Source organism: Dunckerocampus dactyliophorus, chromosome 19, assembly GCF_027744805.1.
Source record: "Dunckerocampus dactyliophorus isolate RoL2022-P2 chromosome 19, RoL_Ddac_1.1, whole genome shotgun sequence".
In the NCBI taxonomy this organism is placed as follows: domain Eukaryota; kingdom Metazoa; phylum Chordata; class Actinopteri; order Syngnathiformes; family Syngnathidae; genus Dunckerocampus; species Dunckerocampus dactyliophorus.
Genome location: NC_072837.1, coordinates 19,217,447 through 19,244,112, shown reverse-complemented (window position 1 = coordinate 19,244,112; position 26,666 = coordinate 19,217,447). Strand labels below are relative to the sequence as shown.

The 26,666-nt window shown below is 42.6% G+C and overlaps 2 protein-coding genes across 5 annotated transcripts in view; one reads left to right on the top strand and one right to left on the bottom strand.

The window, feature by feature from the left end:
* Positions 1-5,751, top strand: part of LOC129172104 (armadillo-like helical domain-containing protein 4) — a 49,530-nt gene extending 43,779 nt beyond the window's left edge. For all 4 annotated transcript variants that reach the window (XM_054761510.1, XM_054761511.1, XM_054761509.1 and 1 more), the window contains one exon: positions 1,781-5,751. In XM_054761510.1, the coding sequence (XP_054617485.1) occupies positions 1,781-1,855 (75 nt within the window). In that variant the 3' untranslated portion in view covers positions 1,856-5,751. The remainder of the gene's footprint in view (positions 1-1,780) is intronic.
* On the bottom strand, positions 5,104-15,226 carry naa30 (N-alpha-acetyltransferase 30, NatC catalytic subunit). The gene is made up of 4 exons (XM_054761515.1): positions 13,904-15,226; positions 11,425-11,548; positions 10,610-10,665; positions 5,104-9,916 (listed from the first exon to the last, which is right to left on the bottom strand). Exons 1-4 carry the CDS (start codon positions 14,663-14,665, stop codon positions 9,779-9,781), a joined length of 1,080 nt encoding a protein of 359 aa, XP_054617490.1. The 5' UTR covers positions 14,666-15,226; the 3' UTR covers positions 5,104-9,778.
* Positions 15,227-26,666: the final 11,440 nt, after the last annotated feature.

Here is a 26,666-nt window from a genome sequence, read left to right as displayed (position 1 = left end):
CAGCGTCTGCAGTAATGCGGTCGCTGTACCGGACCGTCGTGGTGAAGAGAGAGTTGAGCCGGAAGGCAAAGCTCTCAATTTACCGATCGATCTATGTTCCCACCCTCACCTATGGTCATGAGCTTTGGGTCATGACCGAAAGAACGAGATCGCGGATACAAGCGGCTGAAATGAGTTTTCTTCGTAGGGTAGCGGGACTCACCCTAAGAGACAGGGTGAGGAGCTCGGTTATCCGGGAGGAGCTCAGAGTAGAGCCGCTGCTCTTTCACATGCAGAGGAGCCAGCTGAGGTGGCTCGGGCATCTAGTCCGGATGCCTCCCGGACGCCTCCCTGGTGAGGTGTTTCGGGCATGCCCAGCTGGGAGAAGGCCCCGGGGAAGACCTAGGACACGCTGGAGGGATTATGTCTCACAGCTGGCCTGGGAACGCCTTGGCGTCCTCCCGGTGGAGCTGGAGGAGGTGGTCGGGGACCGGGAAGTCTGGGCTTCCCTACTGAGACTGCTGCCCCCGTGACCCGGACCCGGATAAGCGGAGGAAAATGGAATGGAATGAAATTAAAATAAAATACAATTTAAATTAAAAATAAAAAATAAAATACAAGTGAATTTTTCCTGGGTATGACCAAAGTATCTGAAAGTAATGGCGTATCTTTAAAAAAATAAAATAAATAGAAAATAAAAGAAGCGCTGCAAAACGTACTGTTGTACTTTATTGGATTGCAAGTGATTTGGAAGCAAAACTAATACCGGATGCAAAGGTGATTTGTGTCACAGCGTCGCTGCATCTTGTTTTTGTTTTTTTTCCCATTTTAACTGTCGCACAAGCGTAAAAAGAAGCAAACCAACGGTAACAGCAAAGCCACGGGTCAAACTCAGATTTGTTTTTAGCAATGTTAGTGTATTTTTTTCTGAATTGCACGACTTTATCCACGTTTGATGTCAGCGTTTCCACCGTACAGTCAAACCACGTTTTTTGTTGGAAAAATGTCACCCAAATTTTGCCTTGACTTTTGTTACAATTTTGCACGAAACAAACTAGTGTGTTTGCCCTGTCTGGACTGTATTGCACTTCTTTCTGGAAATATAAAAGCTACAACGCAATTACCGAGGTCGCGGGAGAAAAATACAACAAAAAAAAGCTCAACTGCCTCCAATATGGCTGTTTAATCAAACCAAATTAATCCCGCATATGACACTCCCTCCCCCCTAAGTAAACATATTCAGCCCTCTGCACTCCCTCGACCTCCCCACCCGCCAACAAAAGGAATCATACCAGTAATCTGGTCAAAAAATGGAAAAGTCAAAATGTTAATTCACTAATTAGTTTGACACGGTGGCCTAAACGCCGGCTCGCAAGATCCCAGGTTGGTGTGTGACATCACTCTACCCGCCTGTTGGCGCGCGGCACATGCCTTCGTAAATACACACCTTAAAGGTTTAACAAAAGGAATTTGTAAATGCCTGATGGGCCAGATGTGGCCCGCGGGCCGCAGTTTACCCTCCCCTGCCCCACACCGTGCTGACTCACCGTACGTGTATTTTTTGAGTGTGTCTGCTAAATAACCCGCCATGGGGCCAAAGAAAGTTGCGAGTGGCAGCAATTTGATAAAGAAAGTAAGAAACACTATTGAATTCAATGTCGCCAGGATGTGCGGGAAGCCGGAATCAACAATAAGCTCCACTCACTCCTCATTTAGAATTACTTTGCATTGTTTTCTGCACGTAAAACCAGAATTATTCTCAATCAAATGTATTCAGTGTCATCAATCCCCTTACCTCCAGCAACCTCGCGAGGTGGACACAAGCCGCCAGGATCAGGCCATGCTGCTGGCGGACAGCTCCGAGGACGAGTTCTGATCCGGGTCCAAAGGCTGAGGCTGCCGCTGGAAGTCGACATCATCATGACAACCGCATCCATCACTCTTGAGCTGTTTTGCTGTGACTCGTCGCATAAACGGTGTGCAGAGTGAATGAAGGAGTGCGCCCCCTAGTGCTCACTAGCTTTGGAGTCTGGCACTTTGACCCACTCAAACAGTGATGTGCGATACCACTGATTTAGTTTGCGATCCAATACAAAGTAAAATTCAGGCTGGTATCAGCGATACTGATCCTATACTTTGTACAAATTCACCTAATGTGTCTGGTAAATTTTTAAAACTTTTGTATTCCATATCATAGCATAAAGAAGACATTACATGAATGTATGAATTACATAAATTATGAATAAATATGAATTAAAAATGTAAGTAATTTATTATTAGTTTTTTTAAAATATATGAAGTATATAATATAGCCAAGCTAATAAGCAATAGAAAAAATGGAGGACAAAATCATATAATATGTGAAAATTGTATTTTAACACAATAAAAAGAGAAAAGTACAATTATAAAAACGTTAAAATCACTGATTAATAAGTACTACTATAAGAATGAAAACAATCATCGTTTCAGCAGACAAACTTTACCTGAAATGACTCAAGTATCAAAAGAATCGATATTTCAATTTGAGAATCAATTTTAGAGCATGAGGAGCTGTTATGGGAAGTATCGATACTTCAGAATCGATCCGCACATCACTACTAGTAAATAATGAGCAGGCTGTGTCACTAGCAATCCATACCGGAAACACAGTCGGTTCTATGCACTGATCTAAAAAAAGACTGGATCGAGCTTCTATTGTTTTATTTTTGAAGCCAATGGAAATTTGCGGCGGCCATCTTGGTGAGACCACTTTGCTGTGAGACAACAGTATGGCAACGCACTGGTAAAACTTCGATTGATCGTATAGCCACCAAAATCAACTGCTAAAGGTTATAACTACTCAGATTTATACGCTTTTGTGTCATTTATCAAGCTAGTAAGATGTATTTTAGCTTCGAGACGGACGAAAAATTGGCTGTGTGGCAGCCTGCAAACATTGTTTACGTACGGAATTTAAAGTCTATCTTTGTCTAATTATTTTCCTACGGTAAACCATTATTTTTTTATCTCAGGATAAGGTTAAGGCAGGAAGAAAGCAGAAATTTTGTCACGTCTTCTACTTTTGCGTGAATCATGTGTGGTATCAGAATTAATGTAACTGGGTAGTTGTGGTAGCTTTTAAAAAAGCTGTTTTTGGTACAAAAAGACATTAGATAAGTGCAAATACTCAAAGCCTACTGTAAAAAACTGCATAGAAATAATTTTATCATTGATTGCTAGGCTAGGCACCAAAAAAAGGCCTAGTTGTTACAGGAAGGTGTAACGAGAAAATTCTTGCAAAACCACCCATCAAAGTTCATACTTTAACTTTTGGTTACATTTCGAGAACTTTTCAAAGCAAAGCCGTTCAAGTAGTGGCACATATATCAGGTCAAAAAAAGGTGCCAAGTAAAAGTACTTACGAGTGGAAGGTTCTTGGGAAGTGCTTTTTAAGTTGTGTTTCCTCATCCTCGCTTCCTTCACTGGCACTCCTGATGTTTTTGATGATTTTTCACAAATTCTGCGTTCGTATACCAGCACAATCACAAAGCTGTGGCACGTAAGGTGGTCTCACCAAGATGGCGGCGATCGAAAAAATCTGGCTTCAAATTTTGGCGCGTGAAAACAATAGGTTGCTCGATCCAGTCTTTTTTTTAGATCAGTGGTTCTATGCATGTGCAGAATGCGGCTACAACGGTCGGCAGTCACGTGTTAAGCACGCGTAATCTAAGTCATGCATTTTATGCGCTGATCTGTACGAAAACAATCTGGATAGCCCATTGGTCAATGACTTGTGAAGCCATGCAGCAGCCATATTGCCACGCACAAGAAACACTTCTCGGACAATGCCTTATGTGAGAACTTGTGAGTTAAGTCTGTTGTTAGTTTGTTACCCACTCACACTAAATGCAAGGTTAGTCTTCAGTGGGGGTTTTTCTAAACGGAGAAATAGCATCCATCCAAACATATCTTGCTAGCAAATGCTTTTGTGTATAGTTTTTCAGTGGCGAAAAAAATTTAAAATAATTTATGGAATCAAGAAAAGAGGGCTTATAATTAATATCCACTTGCACCAAGGATATAATATAAGACAAAAAAATGTTATTTTGTAATTTCTCAAATCTTAACGTTATTTGAGGGGGGGACGTATATTGCACATTCGTAGTAGAAATCTTGTTGCTTGACGTGTATGCTCTGTAACTGCCATAAAACCACTGATCTGTACGAAAAAAATCTGGAGAGATCATACCTCGCATGCGCCCGTGCAAGCCGCTGACTCCACAGCGCACGCACGAGAGGCCATCTTACCACTCACATCTCGTACGTAGCAGACTACATTGGCACAGCGTACACGGTGTACAAAGCAGATGAAGAGGCTCGCACAACATAATTAAAAAGCGGGGAGATTCTCCCATTCCTTCAAGTAACGCAACCTTCGTCCCTTAAAAACCATTTGATACGTTATTCTCTATCTTTTGCTATATTAAATGTACTTTTTCCCCTTCCAATTCTCATTGCCTTTGGGACAAAAGTCTACTGTGCACCCTGGCTCAGCACTCCCCTATAGCAATGATAGTTTTACTCCTCTCGAAAGAGATTTTCATTTGAACTGCATATCCCATCCCTTTTTTCCACTAAAATCCATGGTCATGATCCTTTACTTTCTATTTTACTTTCATACAATTCACTATGCTCTCGTCTGTACAAAATATGAATCACAAAATAGAGTGACTTTGGACAAGTTTTAAAGTCATTTAACATTTTGCTGATTTTTTTTGTTTCGGGTACGGATTGCGTAGCGAAAGGCTGTAAGCAGCGGGTAAAGCAAGAAAGGGCTGTCAAGAAAATAAAAGGTGTAAATATATTTGCTGTAAATGTCTGTCATACTAGTGTACATACAATTTCCTTTATGTTAGACACTTGTAGGGATCAGCAAAATAGGTTTATGTAACTAAAGCCAATTAGCTTAGCCAAATCCTTTCAAAAATGGCACACAAGCATGAAAAGAAGCTAACCAGACGTTAAAGGGTTAATAGCAACATCACCGTTTCTCGAAGTCAAATTTCCCCCTGCTACTTCAGTCTTGTATAGCGTGTAAAGCCCGTTAGCCTAGCTTAGCAAAAGCTGCAAGGGTTAGCCTAGGTCCTTTCCAAAATGGCGTATCACAATTGCCGTCATTTCAGATGCTACCGTAGCATAGAGCTCGTGTTTTATTGTTAAGATTTAAGAGCACTGTTACTTACCTAGTGAACAGAACCGGGCGAGCCGTTGACTTTCTCCCATGATGTGCTAACAGCGGTAGCTTCTTCAAAGCAGGGTGTTGTGGTGTCACATACACCCTCATTTATCGCGGTTAATTGGTTCCAGCCGCGTTGTATGAATTTCCACACTATATGAGACAATGTTATTAAATTGACCATTTTCGTAGTTATAGCATACACAACGTGTTTATGACTTTCTAAATACGTGTTTTAACATTATTGGAGCCCCGTAGCCACGAAATTACACCAATAGTCACTTTGACACTCCTATTATTGTATCCTATCACATTGCTACGGGATCGCAGGGACATAAGACATGCCCGCAGTAGCATAGCAAGTTTACTGAGCTAACTAGTCATAACATTAGGTACTGAAGTCTGGTGACCACAATACTACACATAACTTATCTTTCATAATTTTTTTGACTAATAGTAGGCCATAGTCAACCACAAAACAGCTATCATTCATTAATTATATTCGAACTGTGATATAGGGATTGCTGTAGTTACTTTTGAGTAAATTGTTTTGTTATCCCCAACAAATCACTGATGTTTGCTGCAAAAGTGCAACTTGGAACTCCCGCGTCAGTCGTCGTATGTGCCGTTTGTTGGAAAAGAACAAATGATGGTATTTGGTGAAAAAAGAAATGTCCACTTACTGTACATGGACTTCTTTGTATTGTCACTGTTCAACAGCAGGTGTTTATGCAATAATACTGTTTTATGGCTGTCAATGTGATGTAAAAGAGTGATTTTGTCTTCTATGTGTAGATATGAAACAAGTGTGACCAAATCAAAAAATATTTCTCAGAATAAAGACTATGGGGGGCGTGGGGGAGTGACTTGTGTTGAAAACAACTGACAACTCCAGTTTACAGCATTAAAAAAAAATCAAATAATTTATTTCTGTGTTCTTTTTTTTTGTTTGTTTCTCTCCACATTAAATAAAAACTCTCTCGGACATTTCCAGATTCAAATGGGGGTTGGGGGGTGGAGGAAGGAAAAAGGGCAAGGGAAACAAGTCTGACATGCAGAAGAAAAATAAAACACAAAAATATTCATTTTGCTCTCTGGTGGTGGCGATGGCGCTCGAGGCGGGGCTGCCAAGAGACAGGAAGCCCCGCCCAGAGTGTGTTTTGTGAATAAAGTGGTCCATGGGGAGGAAAAGGAAGGGGGATGGCACTTCTGGGATGGCATCCCATGAGCGAATCGACATCTTTTTAAGCAAAATCGGGCCGTTATTATGAAGCCACGGCGACAAACAAACATGATGAAGCCCTTCAGTCGGATGCGGTTGTAACGCCCTTTAAAGATGGTGGCAAGGGAACTGAACATAAGTGACTCGTACATGACGCTCCTTTTGGAATCGAATCGTTTGAACACCCGCGGCCACATCTCCTGTGACCGAGAATCGCCCTCCCACGATGGATGATTCATCAAGGACATGATTTGGGAGCAAACATGTTACAAAAAATGAGAAAATGTAGTAGTTAGTTCCGTGTCATCACGCAAACACACAAGATGTTGTAAACGTGTCGCAAAATTGGCTCCGTCACCCAAGCAAAAATCACATTTTAAGAAAAGTAGCAAAGTGTCTTTTTTTTCTCGCTTACGGCAGCTAAGGACAGGAAAATTTTTTTAAAAAAAAAAGCACGGACAGGCGGCCATTTGCATATTTTTTGCTTCAATTGCACACTTCCAAGGGGAGGAGCTTACAGGCCAAAATGAAAAGAAAAACATGTAAAATTACGATAAAGAAAAACCTACACAGTTCCGAGAATAAAGTCGTATTGTTATGAGTAGTCTTTTTTTGTTTTAGTGTCTTGAATGTTCGCAAGTTACATTTTAGAAAACAAAAAGTTTGTATTGTTTTGAGTATAAAAGTTGTCATTTTACGAGATTGTGTTCTTAAGAGAAAAGTCGTAATGTCACGAGAATAACGTGTTTTCAGGAAAATGTCATTATATCCCCCCCCCAAAAAAACATAACATTACCAAGTGTTAGAACGCGAATACCTTTACTTCTGTGTTTCTAAGAATAGAATAGTAATGTTGCCAGAATAAAGTCATACTTTGGAAAAAGATGTAGAAAAAAAACCCATAATGCTACGAAAATGTTCGGAAGTCGTATTTATAAAAAAAAAAAAAAAAAGAAAAAAAAGGTGAGATCGGAAGAAAACAATTCGTATTGTTCCGAGAAGAAAGTTGTAATTTTACGAGGATTTTTTGTTAGTATTTTTAATAGGAAAACCATAATGTCATAAAGTCATATTAAGCTAAATAAGTTGTAACGTTACGAGAATAACGACATGTTTTCAGGAAATAAATCAAATCAGACTGTTACTTTGACAATAGTCCCATTTTTACTTCTGTATTTCTAAGAAAATAACTCGCATGTTGAAAAAGTTGCTGCCTTGTGAGGATAAAAAGTCATAACGTTATGAAAATAAATGTTCAGAAGTCGTATTTTTAAAGAAAGGGTTGATACTAGAAGAAAAAAATATGTATTGTTCCGCGAATAAAGTTGTCATTTTGCGAAACGCAGTTTTTTTTGTTAGCCGTAATGTCATCAAGTCATATTGTGGAAAAAAAAGTAATGTTGCGAGAATAACCGTGTTTTCAGGAAAACGTAACATTCTAAAAATAAAATGGTAATGTTACCAAGCGTTACTATGCGAATACCTTTACTTCTGTTTTTCTAAGAAAAGAATAGTAATGTTGCCACAATAAAGTCGTACAAAAAAAGCCATAAAGCTACGAAAATAAGTGTGCGGGAGTTGTATGTTTAAAGAATGTGGTGATAATACAAGAAAAAAATTACCATTGTTCCGAAAGTAAAGTTATAATTTTATGAGTACAAGTATTAAGAAAAAGCCGTAATGTAACAAAGTCATGTTGAGAAAAAAAAAGTCGTAATACAGTCAAAAATAAAACTAACATTACCAAGGGTTATTATGCCATTTCTACGAAAAGAACAGTAATGTTACAAGAATAAAGCTGCATTTTGAAAAGTCATGCTATGAAAAAATATTCTGAAGTGGTATTTTTGAGAAAGGTGCGAAATAATGACTATATTTAATTATTCCAAGAATAAAGTACAGACTTACGAGAGAAAAAATGTCATATTCCTAGAATAAAGTTCTGACTTTATTCTTGGAATAATTCCATTTGATTAGGATTAGAAGTGTTTTTCTTTTCAGCGTGGCCGTAAAACTCCTTTGAATGAATTCTAGTTTCCTTGTGCAGGCCTTTTTGAAGACAAAAGTAAAAAATAAAAAAAATCTGAATAAACCCACACAGCAAAACAGACAAAATAGGACACACACATACACACAAACACACAAAACTGCGGCAAGTTCCAAACAAGTGCATCTGACCTTTTTTTTAAAAAAAAAAAAAAAAAAAAAAAGCAAAACAAAAAAAGCGCTTCTTTGTCGCCGGTGGTGTCGTCTGCGGGGACACTTTCTTGGCCGTGAAGGTGCGCAAACAGAAAAATGGGAGACTCACACTGGGAGGCGGGGCCTAACTGCTGTACTCTGAGGCAGGGCGGAGCTTGACCTCAAGTGTGCTGCAGCCTGCCAGCGTGCAGCACAGCGGCGCCACCGCCTGGCCAACACTGACTTTATCGTCCAAAAGGCGCCACAACTTGACTATCTGAGCCAAATCCCGTTTGTTTGGCCTTGATGGACGTCTGTGTTCTACTGGGTGTCATTCTACTTGGCATTGTCTCCTACACACACACACACACACGTCGGTTTTGGGGGGAGGCTGGCAGTGCATTGTGGGAAACGTTGCAACTTTTAAAGTAGAGATTGACTGTGATGACAGACTTTGGATCTTAAAGAAAAAATGGAGGTGAGGTTTGAGGTGATCAAAGCGGAGTGATGAAGGAGTTCACACTGGTTGTCATCTGCGCACGCACACGTACACACACACACACACACACACACACACACACACACACACACACACAAAATAAAATAAACGCATGCGCAGCTTTACAGGCTTTAGTCCTTGAGAGGCTGTGATGTCTGGCTGACACAGCGCTGCCATGTGAACACATTTGGGACGACACGCAACAGTCGCGCGCGCGCACACACACACACACACACACACACACACACACACACACAGTCGTTAACCCTCCAAGGTTTTAAAAAAAAAAAAAGAAACACAAAAATAAACTCCACCAATAAGTTTCTGTGTCTTGCTGCTTATTTGTTTTTTTCTTCAAGTTTGTTCCGAGTATCCGTCCAGCAAGGCTTCGCCCGATGTCCCCATTCCTTGTCCTCCTCCTCCCGTCTTTGAAGGTCAAAAAAAACCCCAAAATGTCATCCCATAGACCACCTCCTCCCCACTAGCTCCTCCTTTAAAAAAAGAGTTGATGGAGGAGGAGAGACGGGGAGGTGTCTGTTTTGAAACTTGTTCAAGGTTGAATATAGTGTGTGTGTGTGTGTGTGTGTGTGTGTGTGTGTGAAGAGGTGAACAGCACGTCCTGTCTGTTCGTCTGTCTTAACGCGCCCCCCCCAGGTCTCCCGTCCTGTTCTTCCCCCTCCCTCTTTCAGCGGAGCCACAGTTTGAGTCGCAGCGCGTCCACGCCGTTCAGGTAGTATCTGAAGAGCCGCTTGTCCCTCACAAAGCCTAAGTTCTCGTAGAGCTTCAGGGCGGACTTGTTTGTGATCTCAGTCTCCAAAACCACCTGGAAGAAAAGGAAGGGAGGGAGCATCAAGGTGCTGTTGGGTTACTTTCAGGGATATTGGCATAAAAATGGAATATTGGATCATATCGGTATCATTTTTTCTGCTGTTTATGATATCAGTGCACGAGTGACACCTCATTATTTTATCTGAGCTATTTTTTTTTGGTCATATTTCTCTGTATGATGTTGTAATTCCTCATATCGGCCCAACAGTTATCTGTCCAATATTTATGGTGCACCCCTAAGGAAAACCAAAACTCAAGTCAGAAAAACCTGCCATGCGGCACATGACCTAAAGCGCTGATTACGCGCGGTGGGTCCGTGATGTTATGATTGTGAGATAATTCCAAGGGATCGTTGGAATTTGTTGACATGAAGTTGGATGACAGCCCCATCAGCAGTGTAGTACATCAACAAATTACCCGGGAGTGTCCCTACATCTCGCCAAGTCTGTATTTATGTTTAGTCAAGAGGAAATTAGCTAAAATGCTAACAGTTAGCATTCTAGCACCCTGTACCAAAAGTACCCAGGCAGTTCTAGAGTGTCCCTACATCACACCATGCCTGTATTTACATTTAGTCATGAGGAAATTAGCTAAAATGCCAACATCTGCTGCCGATATCGGTACCTGTAATACAGTGCCGGATATGAGAAAGCCAATAGAGCATCTCTTGTTATTTTGTGGCTCTTACCTCGTCACAGTCGCCCTCCACCATGGCGTAGATGGCCTTCTTCACCAGATTAGTACCTGGAATGCCAAAGATGCAGGATTGTGGCTTTTTAAAGATGTTCTAACAATTACAAGTGTTCTTAGAGACTGTTTGTGAGCACCAAAGGTAAGACAATTGATAATCTGCCTCACTTATTTGCCCCACGAGCTCAAACGCTTGCTTTTGAAATTGTGATTTTCCGTGATGTCACAAAGGAAAAACCTTCCTCATACACGATACCGCCTCTGACCTGCCCCTAACTAGACAAGCCTGCCTGTTTATATGCCCGCTACTTTGTAAAAGGATAGCTTTGTAGAAAAAAAAAGAATGGAAACAAAAAGAGAGGCTTCGCTGCACATCTTAAAAATAAAAGCTGGATCTCTGCCATCTATCTGGAAATCAGCTACAAATGTGAAACGCTGTAAAGCCTGGATTATGCTTCTCCGTCGAGGCTCATCCCCCCTCCAAACCTTCCCACGTAGCTTGACGTGCACCTGCGTAACATCTTCCCATAAAGGCTGTGATTGGTCGGCTTGTAGGACATTATTTCCTGTGTGTGGTGCTTACATGGCCCATCAGATTACTTCCAGTCATTTCTCTCTTTAGTTGCTCATACTCACTTGCGACCCAGGAAGCTAACAAACTAATCAACGAAACTTGTGGTTGAGTCTCTGAAAAACACGACCCGCCACCCCCCACTGTGATAAGAGCACAGTGTGACAGTTCCACAGCTGTATTTGCAAGCAAGTACTGTATGTATTGATGCAAATGGCCTGATGACTTTTTGGTGCTCTCACCGATGCTTTTCCTTCTGTGTTTGGAGTCGACGGCCAGCATGGCGATGTAGCCGCGCCGGAACATCTTCTTGTGCAAGTCAAGCTTACATACGATGGCGCCGACGCACTCCTGCTCCACCATGGCCTGGCGAGCACAAACAAACTCATGTCACACGCGGTACATTTTGGACATGTTACATTCATTTCATAACAACAGATCGTAATCAGTATTGACACCGCATGTCGGGGGTGTAAAACATGCATATGCAACGACAATAACCTTATTTTGTGTAAAGATGCTACTCGTGAAGGATTCTTTGAAAAGGGATGCACATTTAGAACACTTAAAATACACACTGGTCGCATACCTTGATGGGGGTGCACAGCTCGCCAAGACACCAGCTCGATCGCTCGATTAGGGCTTTCTTTTATTTCAAATTCCGTTTGAATTTTTTTGGTATCGCGTTTTTTACCTTGTCCGCTTATTTAACCAGCATAGAAGGTGTGCTTCTTGGTTTAGTGGATGAAATGCAAAAACCCTTACATTTATTAATGTAATACATCATTTGCCAATTTAGGGCAGCAATTGATGAATGGATGTAGCTTGGCTGAGTTTTCTAATGGGAGGTCAGCCTCTGCACACATTGCCAAAAAACCTTCAACAAACTGTAACGCCTGTGCTCGACATTAAGGACATGCTTAGTTCGGGAGGGGGGGAGGGGTGATGAGATTCCACCACAATTGGGCGGTCCGCCGGGGAAATACTCCCCCACATTAACATAATGCCACTTTCCGCAAGATTCCGCGTTTAACAGTGAATTCTGATTTGATCGACTAATTCCGCGATTGCTTAAACATGGAAATCATGGGGCCCTACTTGATGGTAATGTAAACATGCATGAGCAAGCTGGTTTTCAATCGCATAATTTCAATTCTTCTTCCATTCTTTTTATAGCACTCTCACAACCTGACAGCTTCTCACAAGGCCCCGTTTCCGCTGACCTCTGAAAATGTTGACTCCCGCTGCACAAAACCCTTGAAATTGCCACAAACGCGCCAAGGAGAGCACATATTGAGGCAATGTTTACTACCGTGAACGCACGTCAAAGCATATGACATTGTGTCTTTACGCATTCACGTCACTTCCCGGACGTTTTGCATTCACACATAATGTGAACGCCCACGTAAAAGACCTGAATTGGGCATCATACTGTCAACGTAGCCTAAAGGATTTAAAGACATCAAAAAGGTTCCCGTAGATGTGCTACAAGGCACTTCTGAAGACCTGGATGAACTGTAACGATCAACAGCATCCTTTTACTGAAAAGACGCAGGCAGGTATTTTTTTACTGCACTTACTTACGAGACACTCAGTTCACGAGACGAGATGATACACAAGATTGGCTCAACGAGAACGAGGCAAGATCGGATTAACAGTACTTTTACGAAAAGTACAATGAAAAGATATGACAAGGTATGACAACATGTTGCAATCTAATCATTTCATTTGGACGACGTTACCTTGCATTGCTCCTCACAAGGCCACACTCGACTGCACTGAGAATTTATGACGGACAAAAAGACTCACTCCGTTCATGCCGTTGTTCTATGGAACAAACGCGCCAAGGTGCTGAAACCAATGGACAGAGTGAAACTGCTTCCTGCCTGTTTGGAGGCGAGAAAGGAGGAAAGCAGACACGCCATGCAAATGGCGATATATTGAGGCTGACAAAATTGTCAAGTTCATTTCAATTTATTGTGTGATTAATTCATTTATTTATTGTCGTCCCGGGCCAGGTGCCCATGAGATAGTTTTTATCTGAACGAGAAATCTTATCACGCTTTAATCTTGCAAGATCTCGTGACACCCCCAGTCGCTGTGCATCACCTGGTTCCGCTCATGATTGATGGCATCGTATTCGCTTTTAACTCAGAACTACACTTGGCTGACGTGTGGATCGAGACCCATGGCTCAGGGCGCGTTCACACTCTTTGGCCTGGTTAAAACAGACTAGAGCCTGTTGTTGACATCATGTTGTTGTGGGTGTACGAGGTCGTCGGACAACGTACTGTACATGTCACATACACCGGCCAATCGAGGCGTGGCTTTCAGCATACAATACAGAGCATTAACTGATAAATATACAAGTTTGAACGCTAACCCGAACACGTTTAAGTGAACAAGTACATCCAAGTGTGAATGGCACTGAACACACCCTCGAGTGGTCTAGGCCCCCCCTGTTGGTCCTGAACTGCGTTTACACTTGAGCAAGGGAGCTGCACAAGCAGAGCAAGCAGACTGTTGTCTGTTTTCCAAAGACCAAAGATGACAAGTGTGAACGTACAAGCAGATCAGCTAGATCTGGACCACAGCTCCCACAATTAGTGCGGTCAAACTGGTTCTGCCAAACGGAAAGTTGTCAGGATGACAAGTGAACTAAAAATGCACACCTTGTCAACACCAGCAATGGACTAATGGTGCAATGGAGGTGTCACTCACCAGGAAGCAGAGCTGCGGCCAGTTGTGGATGAAGTACCTGTACGTGTAAATGGAATAAGGCTCAGACAAGTCCTTGGTGATCAGTCTCATGATCCACGGCATCTGCAGCTCGGATTCGTAGCGCACATAACAAATGTCGTAGCTCTCCTCCGAGCCGCTCAGATCCAGCCGGGCCAGCTCGGCTGTGGGCGGCTGGGGCTCCTCCGTTCCCGGTTCTACGGGCCCGGAAGCGTTGTGGTCCAAGTCGGCGCCGTCGGTAAGGCTGCGAACCGCCAGAGTTCTTGTCTTGTCCGGCATCCCGTTCATGCTGCTGCTAACCAGCGGCGAGTGGTTGCCGTTTTTGGCGAGGGGGCCTTCATGTTGGCAGTTCTCCACGTCGTTTCCGTCGTTGTCACAGTTGTCCACGGACGGTCTCGGACTGCCAGGCTGGCTCGCTGGGAAAGGGTGGTCGTCCGGCTCCTGGAGGGGACTCGCCAAGCCGTTGAGCTGCTGCTGCTGCTGCTCCCCGGCTTGGAGGTGTAGCGCCGGCTGGCTAGGTCGAGCTAGCATGTTTGTCTGCTTCTTCTTGATCGACTGCTTGGGTTCGCAGACAGCCGGCGTCTTCGCCTTCCCCGCACCGCCGGACACGACCTCCTCCTCCCCGGGGCGACGCGGCCCTCCGTCGTCGCACCCCGACTCCGCGCTCCCTGCCCCGGGGAAAGGTGGACTTTCAGCCGGGGATGCAGGCAGTGCGCTACTAGGCCCAGGCGGCACTGTGGCCATCCCACCGCATCAAGGTGGCGAATCGCGTTTAGGAAACGTTGGACGCAATCTCATCCAAAAGGCGAAGAGATATACGACGACGTCGGAGGTGTCGGTTCGCCGAAAGTGGCGTAAATCCTTGGATTATTGAGGCTAAGGTGTTGCAAGTGGCGACGTTAGTAGTAGCTGCTTTCTCCTCGAGCCCTCTTCGCTACCGCAAAGTGCTGTCGCAGCAAAGGCCATTGCAACACCGCGCAGTGGCGTTTTACGACAGTGCCGTAACGCACCCTTCTACTCGCAGGAAAGATTTCATTCTTAACTCTACGAGTCTCAAGTGCGTCAAATTGTAAAGCCGTACGTGTAATGCGCAATAAACCCTCTATAAAAAGCACATTTTTATTAATTAAAATATGTATGTAAATATATTGAGACATTACAGTGAACAGTTAATTTCATTAAAGGTGCATTTCTCCTCTCCAATGCAGTACTGAAAAAATGTCATCTCTGACATTATGCCTTTGAGCGTTTACAAAGACAGAATAGCTTCACTTGTGTATGCTTGCTTCTGTGCTGTGTAGACTATAAAAGCGCTAGATATTGACATTACACATTGTTAAACGGCAGTAAAAAGTGTCATTTTACCTTTCTTTCTGTCACTTCCAGGGATTTAGGGGTCGAAGAAGGGAAAGGTCACAAACCAAGGCGCTGTAATTTTTCTTTTCCACCAGCAGAGGTCGTCAAATATTTTTTTTTTAAACCACTCACCCGTGTCGTAATACCGTTGTTTTATCAGAAGGTGTCGCCAATTCATTTGTTTTCGTCAACAGTCTGCCAAAGAAGCAAGGTTTTTTTATTATATATTTTTTATATGTACTGTATCATTTTTTTAAAGAATGATCGGCAATTACAGATTCACACACATTTTATATGGCAACAGCGTCACAAACTGACACTTTTCTGGTGAAATTGTCCTGCTGGAACCTTGATACGACAGTACTGCTATGCTGAGACATGTTAGACAACAATGATTGAAATCAGTGAGAAATACACAATATTAATAATTGGACACCTGTTTTATGTTTAACTATTGTGAACCTCTGTATTTTCATACATTTACAGTATATCAAAGATTCTGCCCTACAAAGGTAATAGTGCTCAGTGTTGATAGATTGATGTCGATAGGAAGCATAAAGATGCATATTTTGCCTAAACACAGGAAAGAGACGCGGCGATGTAGCGTTGCAGACAGAGACAACCTTTGAAAGCTCTTACCCTGGGGGGCTGAGAACTCTCTGAAGAGCTGGAATCAGACATGCACAATCAGTTCCCCTCTTCAAATCTCCTTTGCGGGCCTATCTACTTGAACAGGCTTCTCTTAATTACTTTCTCTATCACTTAGCGAGCTTTGCCGGGGACTCTCGAGCAGCCTCTTGCCAGAGACACTTGGCTGCTTTTGGAAGCCGTATTTAAATATGGTCTTTTTCTCACAATTCTGTCCCGCACCTTTTCCAACAACAACACCCCCCCCCCCGCCACACACACACAGGCTCTCCCCATCCTATCTCTTTCCAAATATCTCCAGGGTGTCAGTTGCGTCATGTGACTGGTGTGCTTGTGATTACAGAGCTTGGCACTCACGCTCAACTGAAGCCAGAACCCAAAATACCTTAAAGAAACACACACACAAACGAGTGTAAATAAGAATACGATCAGGATAGGCATCAAGGAAAACCCTGGCTGACAAGGATACCCTGCTTCCTTCTCTTTCTTCTGGTCCACGAGAGCTTGCTTGGCTTATTTCTGTGGTTCCCAAACTTGTGACGGTGGCGTACCCCTTCAGACGTTTGACCTGAAGCCATGTAAACCCTACACTTAGAAAACACGCACCTTTTTATCTTTATGAACTTGAAATATTCAACAAAATGAATTGGTTCATTCATTTTATAGTACTTCCGGGTCAAACGTGTATTTTGCATGGTCACATTATGATGAAGTTTGACATGAGCACTGATAAATAGATCATCCCATATCTCTTTTAGAAATATTGAACATAATTCACCGGTTAATTCAATAGATAGTAATTCCAGGTCAAAATTTAAAATTTTGCGTGGTTACATTTTGATAAAGTTTGACATGAGCACTACTAAATAGACAAGTAATCATCCTCTGATGATGTTAGCTCACGATGGCTGTGGTTTAAGTCTGCATATTAATTTAATACCAAATTGATGGGGAAGGTTTAACAATCATGATAAAGCAGTAGCTGCAGTACAAAAAGACATACAACCAACAATAAAGGCTCATTTTAGGGGGGACTCCTCACTCACAGTGACAGCTGGTTTTCACCGCTGCGGCGTGCGGGGATTGGAACACAGATATAAACTATATCTTCAAGATTAAACACTCTTAATGTGTAAAATCATCATCAAACTACTTACAGTTCATATACAGCAATTCCCAACTTCGCGCTGTCTCTCCTTGCGCCGTGAGGCGTTCAGGCACACTCGTAGCTGCGAGTGGGAGGCGCTAATTGTTTTTAATTTTTATTCACGTACCCCCCATTACAATTGGCGTACCCCACTTTGGGAGCCTAGTATTTACAATATAGCCAAGCTAATGTACAAAAAAAACAGAGGAAAAAATCATGGAAAATATGTGGAAATGGTGTTTTAAACAATAAAAAAGAAAATTACTTCAAATAACAAAAGTACGAAAATGATTTAGAAGCATGAATAATTAAGAACTACGATAAGAATCAAAACTTTATTGACACATGGCTGCATTTACCGGGCGTACGGTGGTCTAGTAGTTAGCATGTTGGCCACACAGTCACAGTCTGGAGATGGGACGACCTGGGTTGGATTCTCCCTTGGGCATTTCTGTGTGGAGTGTGCATGTTCTCCCCGTGTGTGTGTGTGTGGGTGGGTTTTCTCCGGGTACTCTGATTTCCTCCCACATTTCAAAAACATGCATGTTAGCTTCATTGGGGACTCTAAATTGTCCATAGGTATGAATGTGAGTGTGAATGGTTGTTTGTCGATATGTGCTCTGCCATTGGCTGGCCACCAGTCCAGGGTGTACGCCGCCTGTTGCCCCAAGTCAGCTGGGATCTGCTCCAGCATGCCCCCGCGACACTAATGAGGAGAAGCGGTATAGAAAATGGATGGATGGGCTGCATTTACCATCACTCAACGTTTCAGACAAACATTACCTCAAATGACTCAAGTATGAAAAAAGTATCCATATTTTGATTAGAGAATTATCAAGAGATATCCAAAGTATCGATATTTCAGTATCGATCCGCACATGACTAGCATGCGGCCTTGGGTGGAATGAAAGCAAGTGAAGTGTAGATCAAATGCTTAGCGGAGGGCCTGTGAAGCGTACATCAGTCTGTGTGACGCACACGGAAAAGAAATGAAAATGCCACACGGCGCCAGCCTGGGGGAGATTAAAGCCGCAGCAGCGTGAAGGTGGAGAAAAAAAATGCTCAAGCAGACGCAAAATAAAGAAGAAGGAATGACAAGACTGGATTTGACCTTTTCCGAGAGGAGAGGAGAAAGGAGAGGAGGGCATCTCTGGCATGGCTGAAGGGCCCCTGAGTGGGCAAGGGTGCCGGGGCCCTTTAGACAGGCGCCAGCCCAGCAGGGAGGCCGAGACAATCACTCCGCATCCAATGGAGGGATGCAGGGGGGATGGAGAGGGGAAGGATACGGAGGGGCTCAAGGTGGAGGAGCGAGAGAAGCGGCGAGAGGAGACGTCGGAAGAAAGATGGCATCCATTCCCTCCCTCTGTTACAGTCTTTATCAGCGGGCCAGATCGTGGCGTATGAACAGCCATCCAAGTCAACCATCTGCTGAGGCTAGATAAGCCTGGGAGAGCCGGGTATTGAGCTGTCACTCAGCGAGAAAGAGAGGAGGAATAAAGACGGAAGAGGCAGGGAGGGGTGTCTACAAGGTAGGAGAAGGCAAAAAAAAAAAAGATTGCTGCAGTCCGGCGAGCATCTGTCTAGTGCCGGGAAAGACTTAACGTCAACTTGACGTCCGGCCGTCACCTGATCTGGGAATAATCCCGCTTCTCTAATGAGGAGAAGTCTATTTGCTGGTTTGTCTTTTTGTCAGTCCACTTCTGTGGCTAATCATGACGTGCAGGCGTGTTTTTTTTAAATAACTATGTCGTCAGGATGGCTTTGTGCACAATGTAGCTTCCCATGAAACACAGCATCAAAATAACCAAAGCTGCTGTTTCGGGACTATCATAATGGATGAGACACCTCGGGATCCCCACAGTGAGAGCTTGATTAAGCCCGTGTGCAGGTGATTAAGTTCAATCTCACTTAAACATGACTCCATAAACCACTTAAGTGCACAGCGAGGAATGACAGCGCCGCTCAATCACACAATCGCTTGATTTTCAATAATAACACCCTTGTTTTGATGTCTTAAAAAGCTACATTTTAGAGTGCGCGACTGTGGCAGCAGTGCGGGGGCATGAATTAAGGCCCCGAGGGGGGGGTCAGGCCTGGGAGTGGGGGTTAGCAAGGGATTAGCCGAGGCCAGTTGGATCATTTTACAGCCGCAGGACCCCCTCTCACCCTCGGCAGTCTCCCGGACAATAAGGATTAAACTCCTCTTGTTCCTCAACTCGGAAAAAACGGCAGGGCGACAAAAGGCGCTATTCCACCCGGGTGCCTGGCTGGGAGATGGGAGCTGAGTCGAGGCTGGCTGAGGGGGGTGGGGGTGCGGGGGGCTGCAGGAGAAGGCAGGGGGTCCATCATAAAATTAATCCCTTCACAGTTTCCTCATGGGTGCAAAGTGAGATATGAGGCAGACACGTCTAATGAAGCGCCACAGTCATGGAAGGGCACGACGATAAAAGCACGTATCAAACTGGCGGCGCTCATCATTAGTGCCTCCATTAAGCCCGTCGAGAGGTTGGCGCTCTCCTCGCAGATTAATCACTCCATGCAACAAAACTCCACCTACCATCCATATCTTGCTTGGGAGCAGAACATACACTGTTACATTTCTTTTCCATTCAAACACACATTCTACTTGGGAGCGAAACAAAAAGCAAACACCACTTGGTAATGTGTTGCAAGAGGAAGGAAAAGCGGCCAGTTAGCATCTGCTGAAAGCTCTTTAATTGACTCATTGCCCTCTTTCTTTAATCCCTTACACTCTCAAACCTATATGCGTCTACATCGCCATTATGCACCAATGACACAAGAGATGTAAGATGTTCACGACAGGAGCTTTTGGGGTGTTAAAGATCAGCGCGACATTAGCTCACCACCAAATGTAGCTGCTTTTCACATGAAAAAAAAAAGTTGTGGGTAGAAGTATTTAATAAAAACAGCACACTTAATTTTTATTGTATTTATTTTCATTACTATATATCCAGTATGCACATAGAATATATAGTATTATTTTGTTTTATATACTTATATTTAATTATCACATGTAGTATATAGTAGAGATGTGCAATATCTTTTTTATCAAAACGATAACTTTCTGCTTTTCAAGACCGATAACTTTTTCATATCTACTTTTTAAAAATTTAGATTGAAGTGTAGTTTTTGCACACCTGGAGGTAAGAAGGACTGGAACAAATTTGGAATTGACCAACTGTACCTGTTGATTTGATTTATTGGACCGATAATTATTGGGCCGATATCAAGGCATCATGCCGTCATAGCAATAAATCCGATAACATTAAAAATAGCTGTGATAAACAATAATTAAAAAAAAAAACACACACAAAAAAAACGCTCCAATGAGGCAAGATTACCTGTATTGTGCGGGCGAGGAAATCAAGCGCTCCTTTTTACACAAAGTTCTACAACTGGAAACGTTTTGCCTTCCAGAACACAAACAAGTGGATTTGGAAAAAGACATACCGGTAGATTCGGACACAAACTTCAAGAGAAACAACTGCTGTTACTACACGGAAGAACAATCAGGCGATATTTGAATCAATTCAAGGAGCCCTTCAAAGTAATTGCAATCTCAGAAACTTGGACGAAAAGACGAGCTGGAAATCTCGCTAAAAACATACAACATAAAGTTGAATAAAGCCAAATTGGTCCTGGATCAAAAATCCCTCCATACTCTCCATCGCTCCCTGGTGTTACCACATCTAACTTACTGTGTGGAGATATGGGGAAATAACTCCAAAAGCACATTTCACTGGCTAAAGATACTGCCAGAAAGATCAATTGGGATAATCCATAACGCCGCGTATAGAGAACATCCAAATCCTCTAGTTCTAAAATCACAGTTCAGAAAATGTGATGATCTAGTTGGTTTTCAAACAGCTGAAACGATGCATAAAGCAAACAGTGATCTGCTACCTAAAAATGTCATACAATTCTTCTCGACAAGGGAGGAGAAATACGAGCTCAGGGAAAAATGAAACTCAGAGCGTTTATACGCGAGAACGACGCTAAAAACCTTCCGCATGTGGGATCAAACTATGGAACAGATTGAGCAAGGAACTAAAACAACGCATGAAGATGAGCGATTTCAAGAAACAATACAAACAGTTGACGTTTGCAAAGTAGAAGGAAGAAGAGTCCTGAAACACTGTACATGTAATGCTATGTCCAAACACCACTACACTACACTCACTACTAACTCTTGCTTCTTGCCACTTACTGCATTACTCTTCAGTCTTATGCAAGTACTCACCCATTATCCATCTACTTATTATTATACATCATACTTCTATTTCATTTGCCACTGCTACGTCTAATCACTACCACACTTATTACTTACTCTTCCTTTTTATGAGTTCCTTGTCAGCTATGATCAAACTGTTGAGTTATGTCTACTTGGTATTACAAGTATTCATCAGGATTGTCACATCAAGGAGTTACGATGACAAGAAATCTGACTACATTTGAAACTTGACTAGTATTTTTTCTACTATTTATCACATGATTACATTATCTCATCAGGAAGAGAGTGTATTTGGAATACAGGAAGTGAACAAATGCATTGCAATTGATGTCAAACGCTTGGGGGAGAGGATGAAATAAGCTTTGCTTCTTCCTACTTCTATTGGAACAATGAATTGCAATACAGTATGAGATGTATTCCAAGTATGCAAGTATGCATACTTGAAGAGAAAGCAAGAAATTAAACCATTTTTTCTCCTGCCTATGACGTTAACGGCCTATCGTAACTTCTCCTAAGATCACTTGTAAACAAACATTCACTTTAAGAGGAAGGACGTCGTACCAAATGCTCCGTGATGAGGGGGGAAAAACCCTCATGGAGCACACAAAAACCTTATCAGCCGCCTGAAACGCCAGCGCTGCGGCGTTTGAAAAGTGCCAAAGATTTGCGAGAGACCTCCGTGGCGGCACACCGGCTGCTCGGAGCGTGTGCCCGAATAAAGTGCACGTTGCTGGGCCACGGCAGGTGGCTCCTCCTCGACTATACTCTGGTTCTCCTGATAGTAGTGATGTGCTTGTAGTGATGTCATCATATTTCATTAGGACACATCAACATGTACAGTTGGTTTCTCACAATGTTATAACTTTAAAAAAAACATCTTTTAAGAATTCAACTCTGCTACTAAAAAGGACATCATATTTAGTTTATTCGCATAAAATCTTGCAATGGCCCACCAATATTGGCAGAAAAATGTATTATCGGTATCAGGTTTTTTCCCTATAATGAAAACCGATTTGTAAAAATGCTGTATATAGGCCTACGGGCTCCCGTTTTTTCCGGTGCACAAATGATGACCTCATCAAAACGCGTCTGAAGCGTGGGTGGCTAGCAACAAGCTTGCTCGCTCCTGACTAACGCTATGACTGTCTGTGGTGTCTCCTTCGGATATTAAAGTTGCAATGACTGCGAAGCGTTGGCCAAGACTTCTTCCTTCTATACTTCCACTTCCCAGGGCGAAAGCCATCAGTCGGAAAATCATGGAGTGTAGCGCACTGGATAACCAGCCCTTTTCTATCGTGCAAGACGGATTCACCAAACTTGTGGAGTTCCTCAAGCCATGCGCTGCCCAATCGCAAGTGTTTCTCAGATGTTTTCTTGCAGTTGTACAATGTTGTTTACAGCCACGTCAAGAAGGTCATTGCAGATGCTGAAGGTCATTGCCGATGCCGAAGGTCAATGCCGATGCTGTATCCATTAGCTTCACAACAGATATGCGTTAGTTCCACAACAGGAGACGTGATGTTACACATGTCGGTATCGGTATTGATTGATATCGGAATTGAGAGTTGGACAATATCAGCATATTGGATATCCGCAAAAAAGCCACATTTTTTCTCTTAATATTTTATTCTTGTAAAATTACAGCTATTTTTTTCAATTTCTACTGTTTGTTTTTTTTTTTTATTTTTCCACTATATTTCAACTTTCTTGTAAATTTTCTTCTTGCAATTATGACTTTATTGCAATAATATTTTGACTTTTTCTGCAACCTAATTTAAAAAAAATTCTAACTTTGTTTTTTTTCGGAATATTACAATAAAAAAATTATTTAATATTTCAACTTTATGCTACTAAAATGACTACTTTTTTCTCACAATATTACAAGATTATTCTTGTAAAATTGGGACTTTTTTCTTGCGAGAATACTTTTTTGTCTCAAGAATTTGACCTTTTATTGTATTATTTTTATTGTAATTTGTTGGGTTTTTTGTAAGTTTCCAACTATTTCAACTTTCTTGTAAATGTTCTTCTAGTAATCATGACTTTATTACCATAATATTTTGACTTGTAGCATTAGAACAAGTACAGTTGGTCAAATCCTAATTTGTTCCAGTTCTTCTTACCTCCTACTGTGCACAAACTACACTTCAATCTACATTTAAAAAAGTAATCATTCAGTCCTGAGAAGCAGAACGTTATCGATATCTGTTTGGAAAAAAAAAAAAGATATGGTGCATCTCTAATAATGAAATAGATTTTCATTGGTTGCTTGTTAGAAAGCCAAACCTGCCATGAAATGGACATATAATAATGGTATCAGTCCCGTCGACGTAATGGCTTACAACTTAAATGTGACAATAATTGGGAAGCACAGTGTCACAAGGTAATACCCAAACAATTGGAAGGTAAAACCTAAGCCCCAGGCTAAGATCTCCACGAGGCTCAGCGTCTTCCCCAGAGTGTCATTCTTTGTTTGTCCTCCGTACGATTAGGATAACCATGACAAGACAATCTGGAATATTGATGGATCGGTTTTCATAGCGGTCAACATCCAAGGTGGAAGGGACCAGAAATGGAAACAGTCCACTGCTTTTCGAAGTAGAACAAGCAACAAAACGCACCGAGCAGCACAACAGAACCAGTGGGGGAGTAAGTGGAGAGGCGGGGCCCTTCATATAAAAAAAATAAATAAAAGAGGCTCTGTTTTTTAAAAAAAGAGCAAAAGAAAAGCTTCTTCTCGCCTCCTGGACGCGGTGTCAAACCCAATCAGTGTCTGTTCTGGCAGCGCCGGCCGTCTCCCAGGCACCGGATCACAATGGAGGCCGACACACCTCTCACTTCCAATCTGCATCCTGCAGGACAAAGCTCCAACCATCTTCAAACTCCCATTAAAGCCAGTCAAACATTTCAAATGCAAGCGGGCTTCTAATTGATAAAGCGTCCAAAACGGATGAACAGGTGGGAGTCCATTCATTCACTCATTCATTGTTGTGGGAGGTTTCTGGACTTGTGTGCATAAAGCCAAACATAAACACGGATAAACTGCCAGTGATTACAACGGGCGACAATCGTGAGCTGTGGCGTCCCGCGCTAATAAACGTGAGCAACAAGGCTTGATCCTCAAAAACCTCGCCACTCAAATAAAAAAAAATGTCTATGTTGAAAGGACAACCCCCCCCCACCACCCCCAAACGGCATTGTTGGGCAAATCCGGTGATAAAAGGGGGAAAGAGTAACTCTGCATTTATACTCTTCAAGACTTTAGTTAAGCCAGTGCCTCTGCTACTTTGCAAAGCGCGCTCCTTCCAGCCAGGATAAATCTGTCTCTCAATGGCGATTGGCTCAAGCCGAAAGGGGCCATCTTTTTCACACGCCCACCCCCCCACCAGCGCCACGACTCGCCTAGTGTTTACCCGTCACCAAACAAAGGCGGGTTGCTGGCAATTAAACAGCATTTTCCGAGGAATCCGTGGCACTGGTCTAATGTCATTACCGTCGGATGATTCAATCCTTGAATAGTCAACAGGATTTCGCCTCTCTTCAGGAAAATACTGCTTCATCGAATTACCCGTATTACACAGATTTACCCAAAGCTTATGATTCAGGGTTCACAGATTACCGCATTTCTAAAGATGGCAGGAGTGAGCGGCGACGGCCCACAAGAGCCACAAGAGAGGATGATAGTCATTAGGGGTGCACGATAGTAATCAGACCCATATCAGGGAATCATGACATCATACCGATAATTCCGATAACATTCAAAATGGTGGTGTATGTGGAACATCTTTCACATCTTAAGGGAAAGAATCAAATTTCATCGTTTTATTCAGTTTTGCTCTTGCATGATGAGCAATCCTCTACTGACAAGCTAGAGGCGTGGAAATCTGATTTTGAGGAGAGTATGTCAGAGGAAGATTGGAACAGAGCACCTTCCAACGCCCAAAAACAAACCATCAATAAAACCTGTCAAGTTGAACAGCTGGTCTCCTAATACCCCAGACACATTTATTCAATGTGTAAAAAAAACAGCTAGTCTATTTTACTGTGTTTGGGGACGTCCTAAATTACAAAGACACTGGATGGAAGTGGACCAGGCCATGTCCAAAATCCATGGAATTTATGTCCCAAGCAAAACTTTTTGTATTGGGGGTCTACCTGAAAGATTCAGTGGTTTGTTTAAAAAATGAACCTTGATTGACTTTGGACTCCTGCAAGCCAGGAGACTGATTGCACTATTCTGGAAAAAAATGGATGTCCCATCAATAAACCGGATACAGGAAACGACAAGTTCTGTCACATTGGAAAAACTGACTTACGGAAGACAACTCCGATAACCAATCACTAAAAAATGCTCCACTGAAGCGAGGTTACCCGTACTGTGCAGGTGAGCAAATCAAGTGTTCCTTTTTTCTCCTGCCTGCTGTCGTAACGTCCCGAGAGCTCACTTGTAAATAAACATTCACTTTAAGAGGAAGGACATTGTGCCAAATGCTCCGCTATGGGGGAAAAAAAAAACATCGAGCACACAAAAAACCTTATCAGCCACCTGAAACGCCAGCGGTGCGGCGTTTGAAAAGTGTTAAAAGTTTGCCAGAGACCTCCGTAGCGGCACACCAGCTGCTCGGAGCATGTGCCCGAATACAGTGCACCTTGCTGGGCCACAGCACATAGGGCTGGGAATCTCAGGGTACCCCACAATACGGTATGATACGCGATGCACGGCTTCCGATAATGATAATATCTCGATACAGTGATAGGGTGAAACAAAAAAATAAATACATTTATTTCATAGTTTGTATTTTGCTGCATTCAGCTAGGATAGGCTTCAGCTTACTTGTGACCCTAATGAAGACAAGCGATACAAAAAGGGGTGGAATTTTTGCAGCATATTTTAACCAGACTACAAGCAGCAATGGTACAAAAAGAATGAGGATGTTTTAGCAACATAAGTGGAAACAGGATTGAAAAACAGTAAAGCTATTTTAAACTCATTCAAAAAACACAACATCTCATGTCTCTCAAGTAGATCAATGCTATAAAGTAGAATCATATCAAAAATAAATATTGTTTATAGCATTTACACAACTCCATGTCTAGTCGCGGTTTGAGACCCCTGATCTAAAAGCTGTTACCAATCAAGATGATTCGCATGAACAAACGGTGTAGAGTCACGTCTCCCGTGACGCATACAGTACCACGTCAAACTGCACATTGCGCCTTATGACCTTACATGGGCCGAGGCGGGCCGGGCATCTCGAGGAAGACCGGCCAAGTCCATTATCACACAATGACGGACTAATTACCAGGGCGGCGAGCCTCAAATCACACAGCAGCAGACCGCT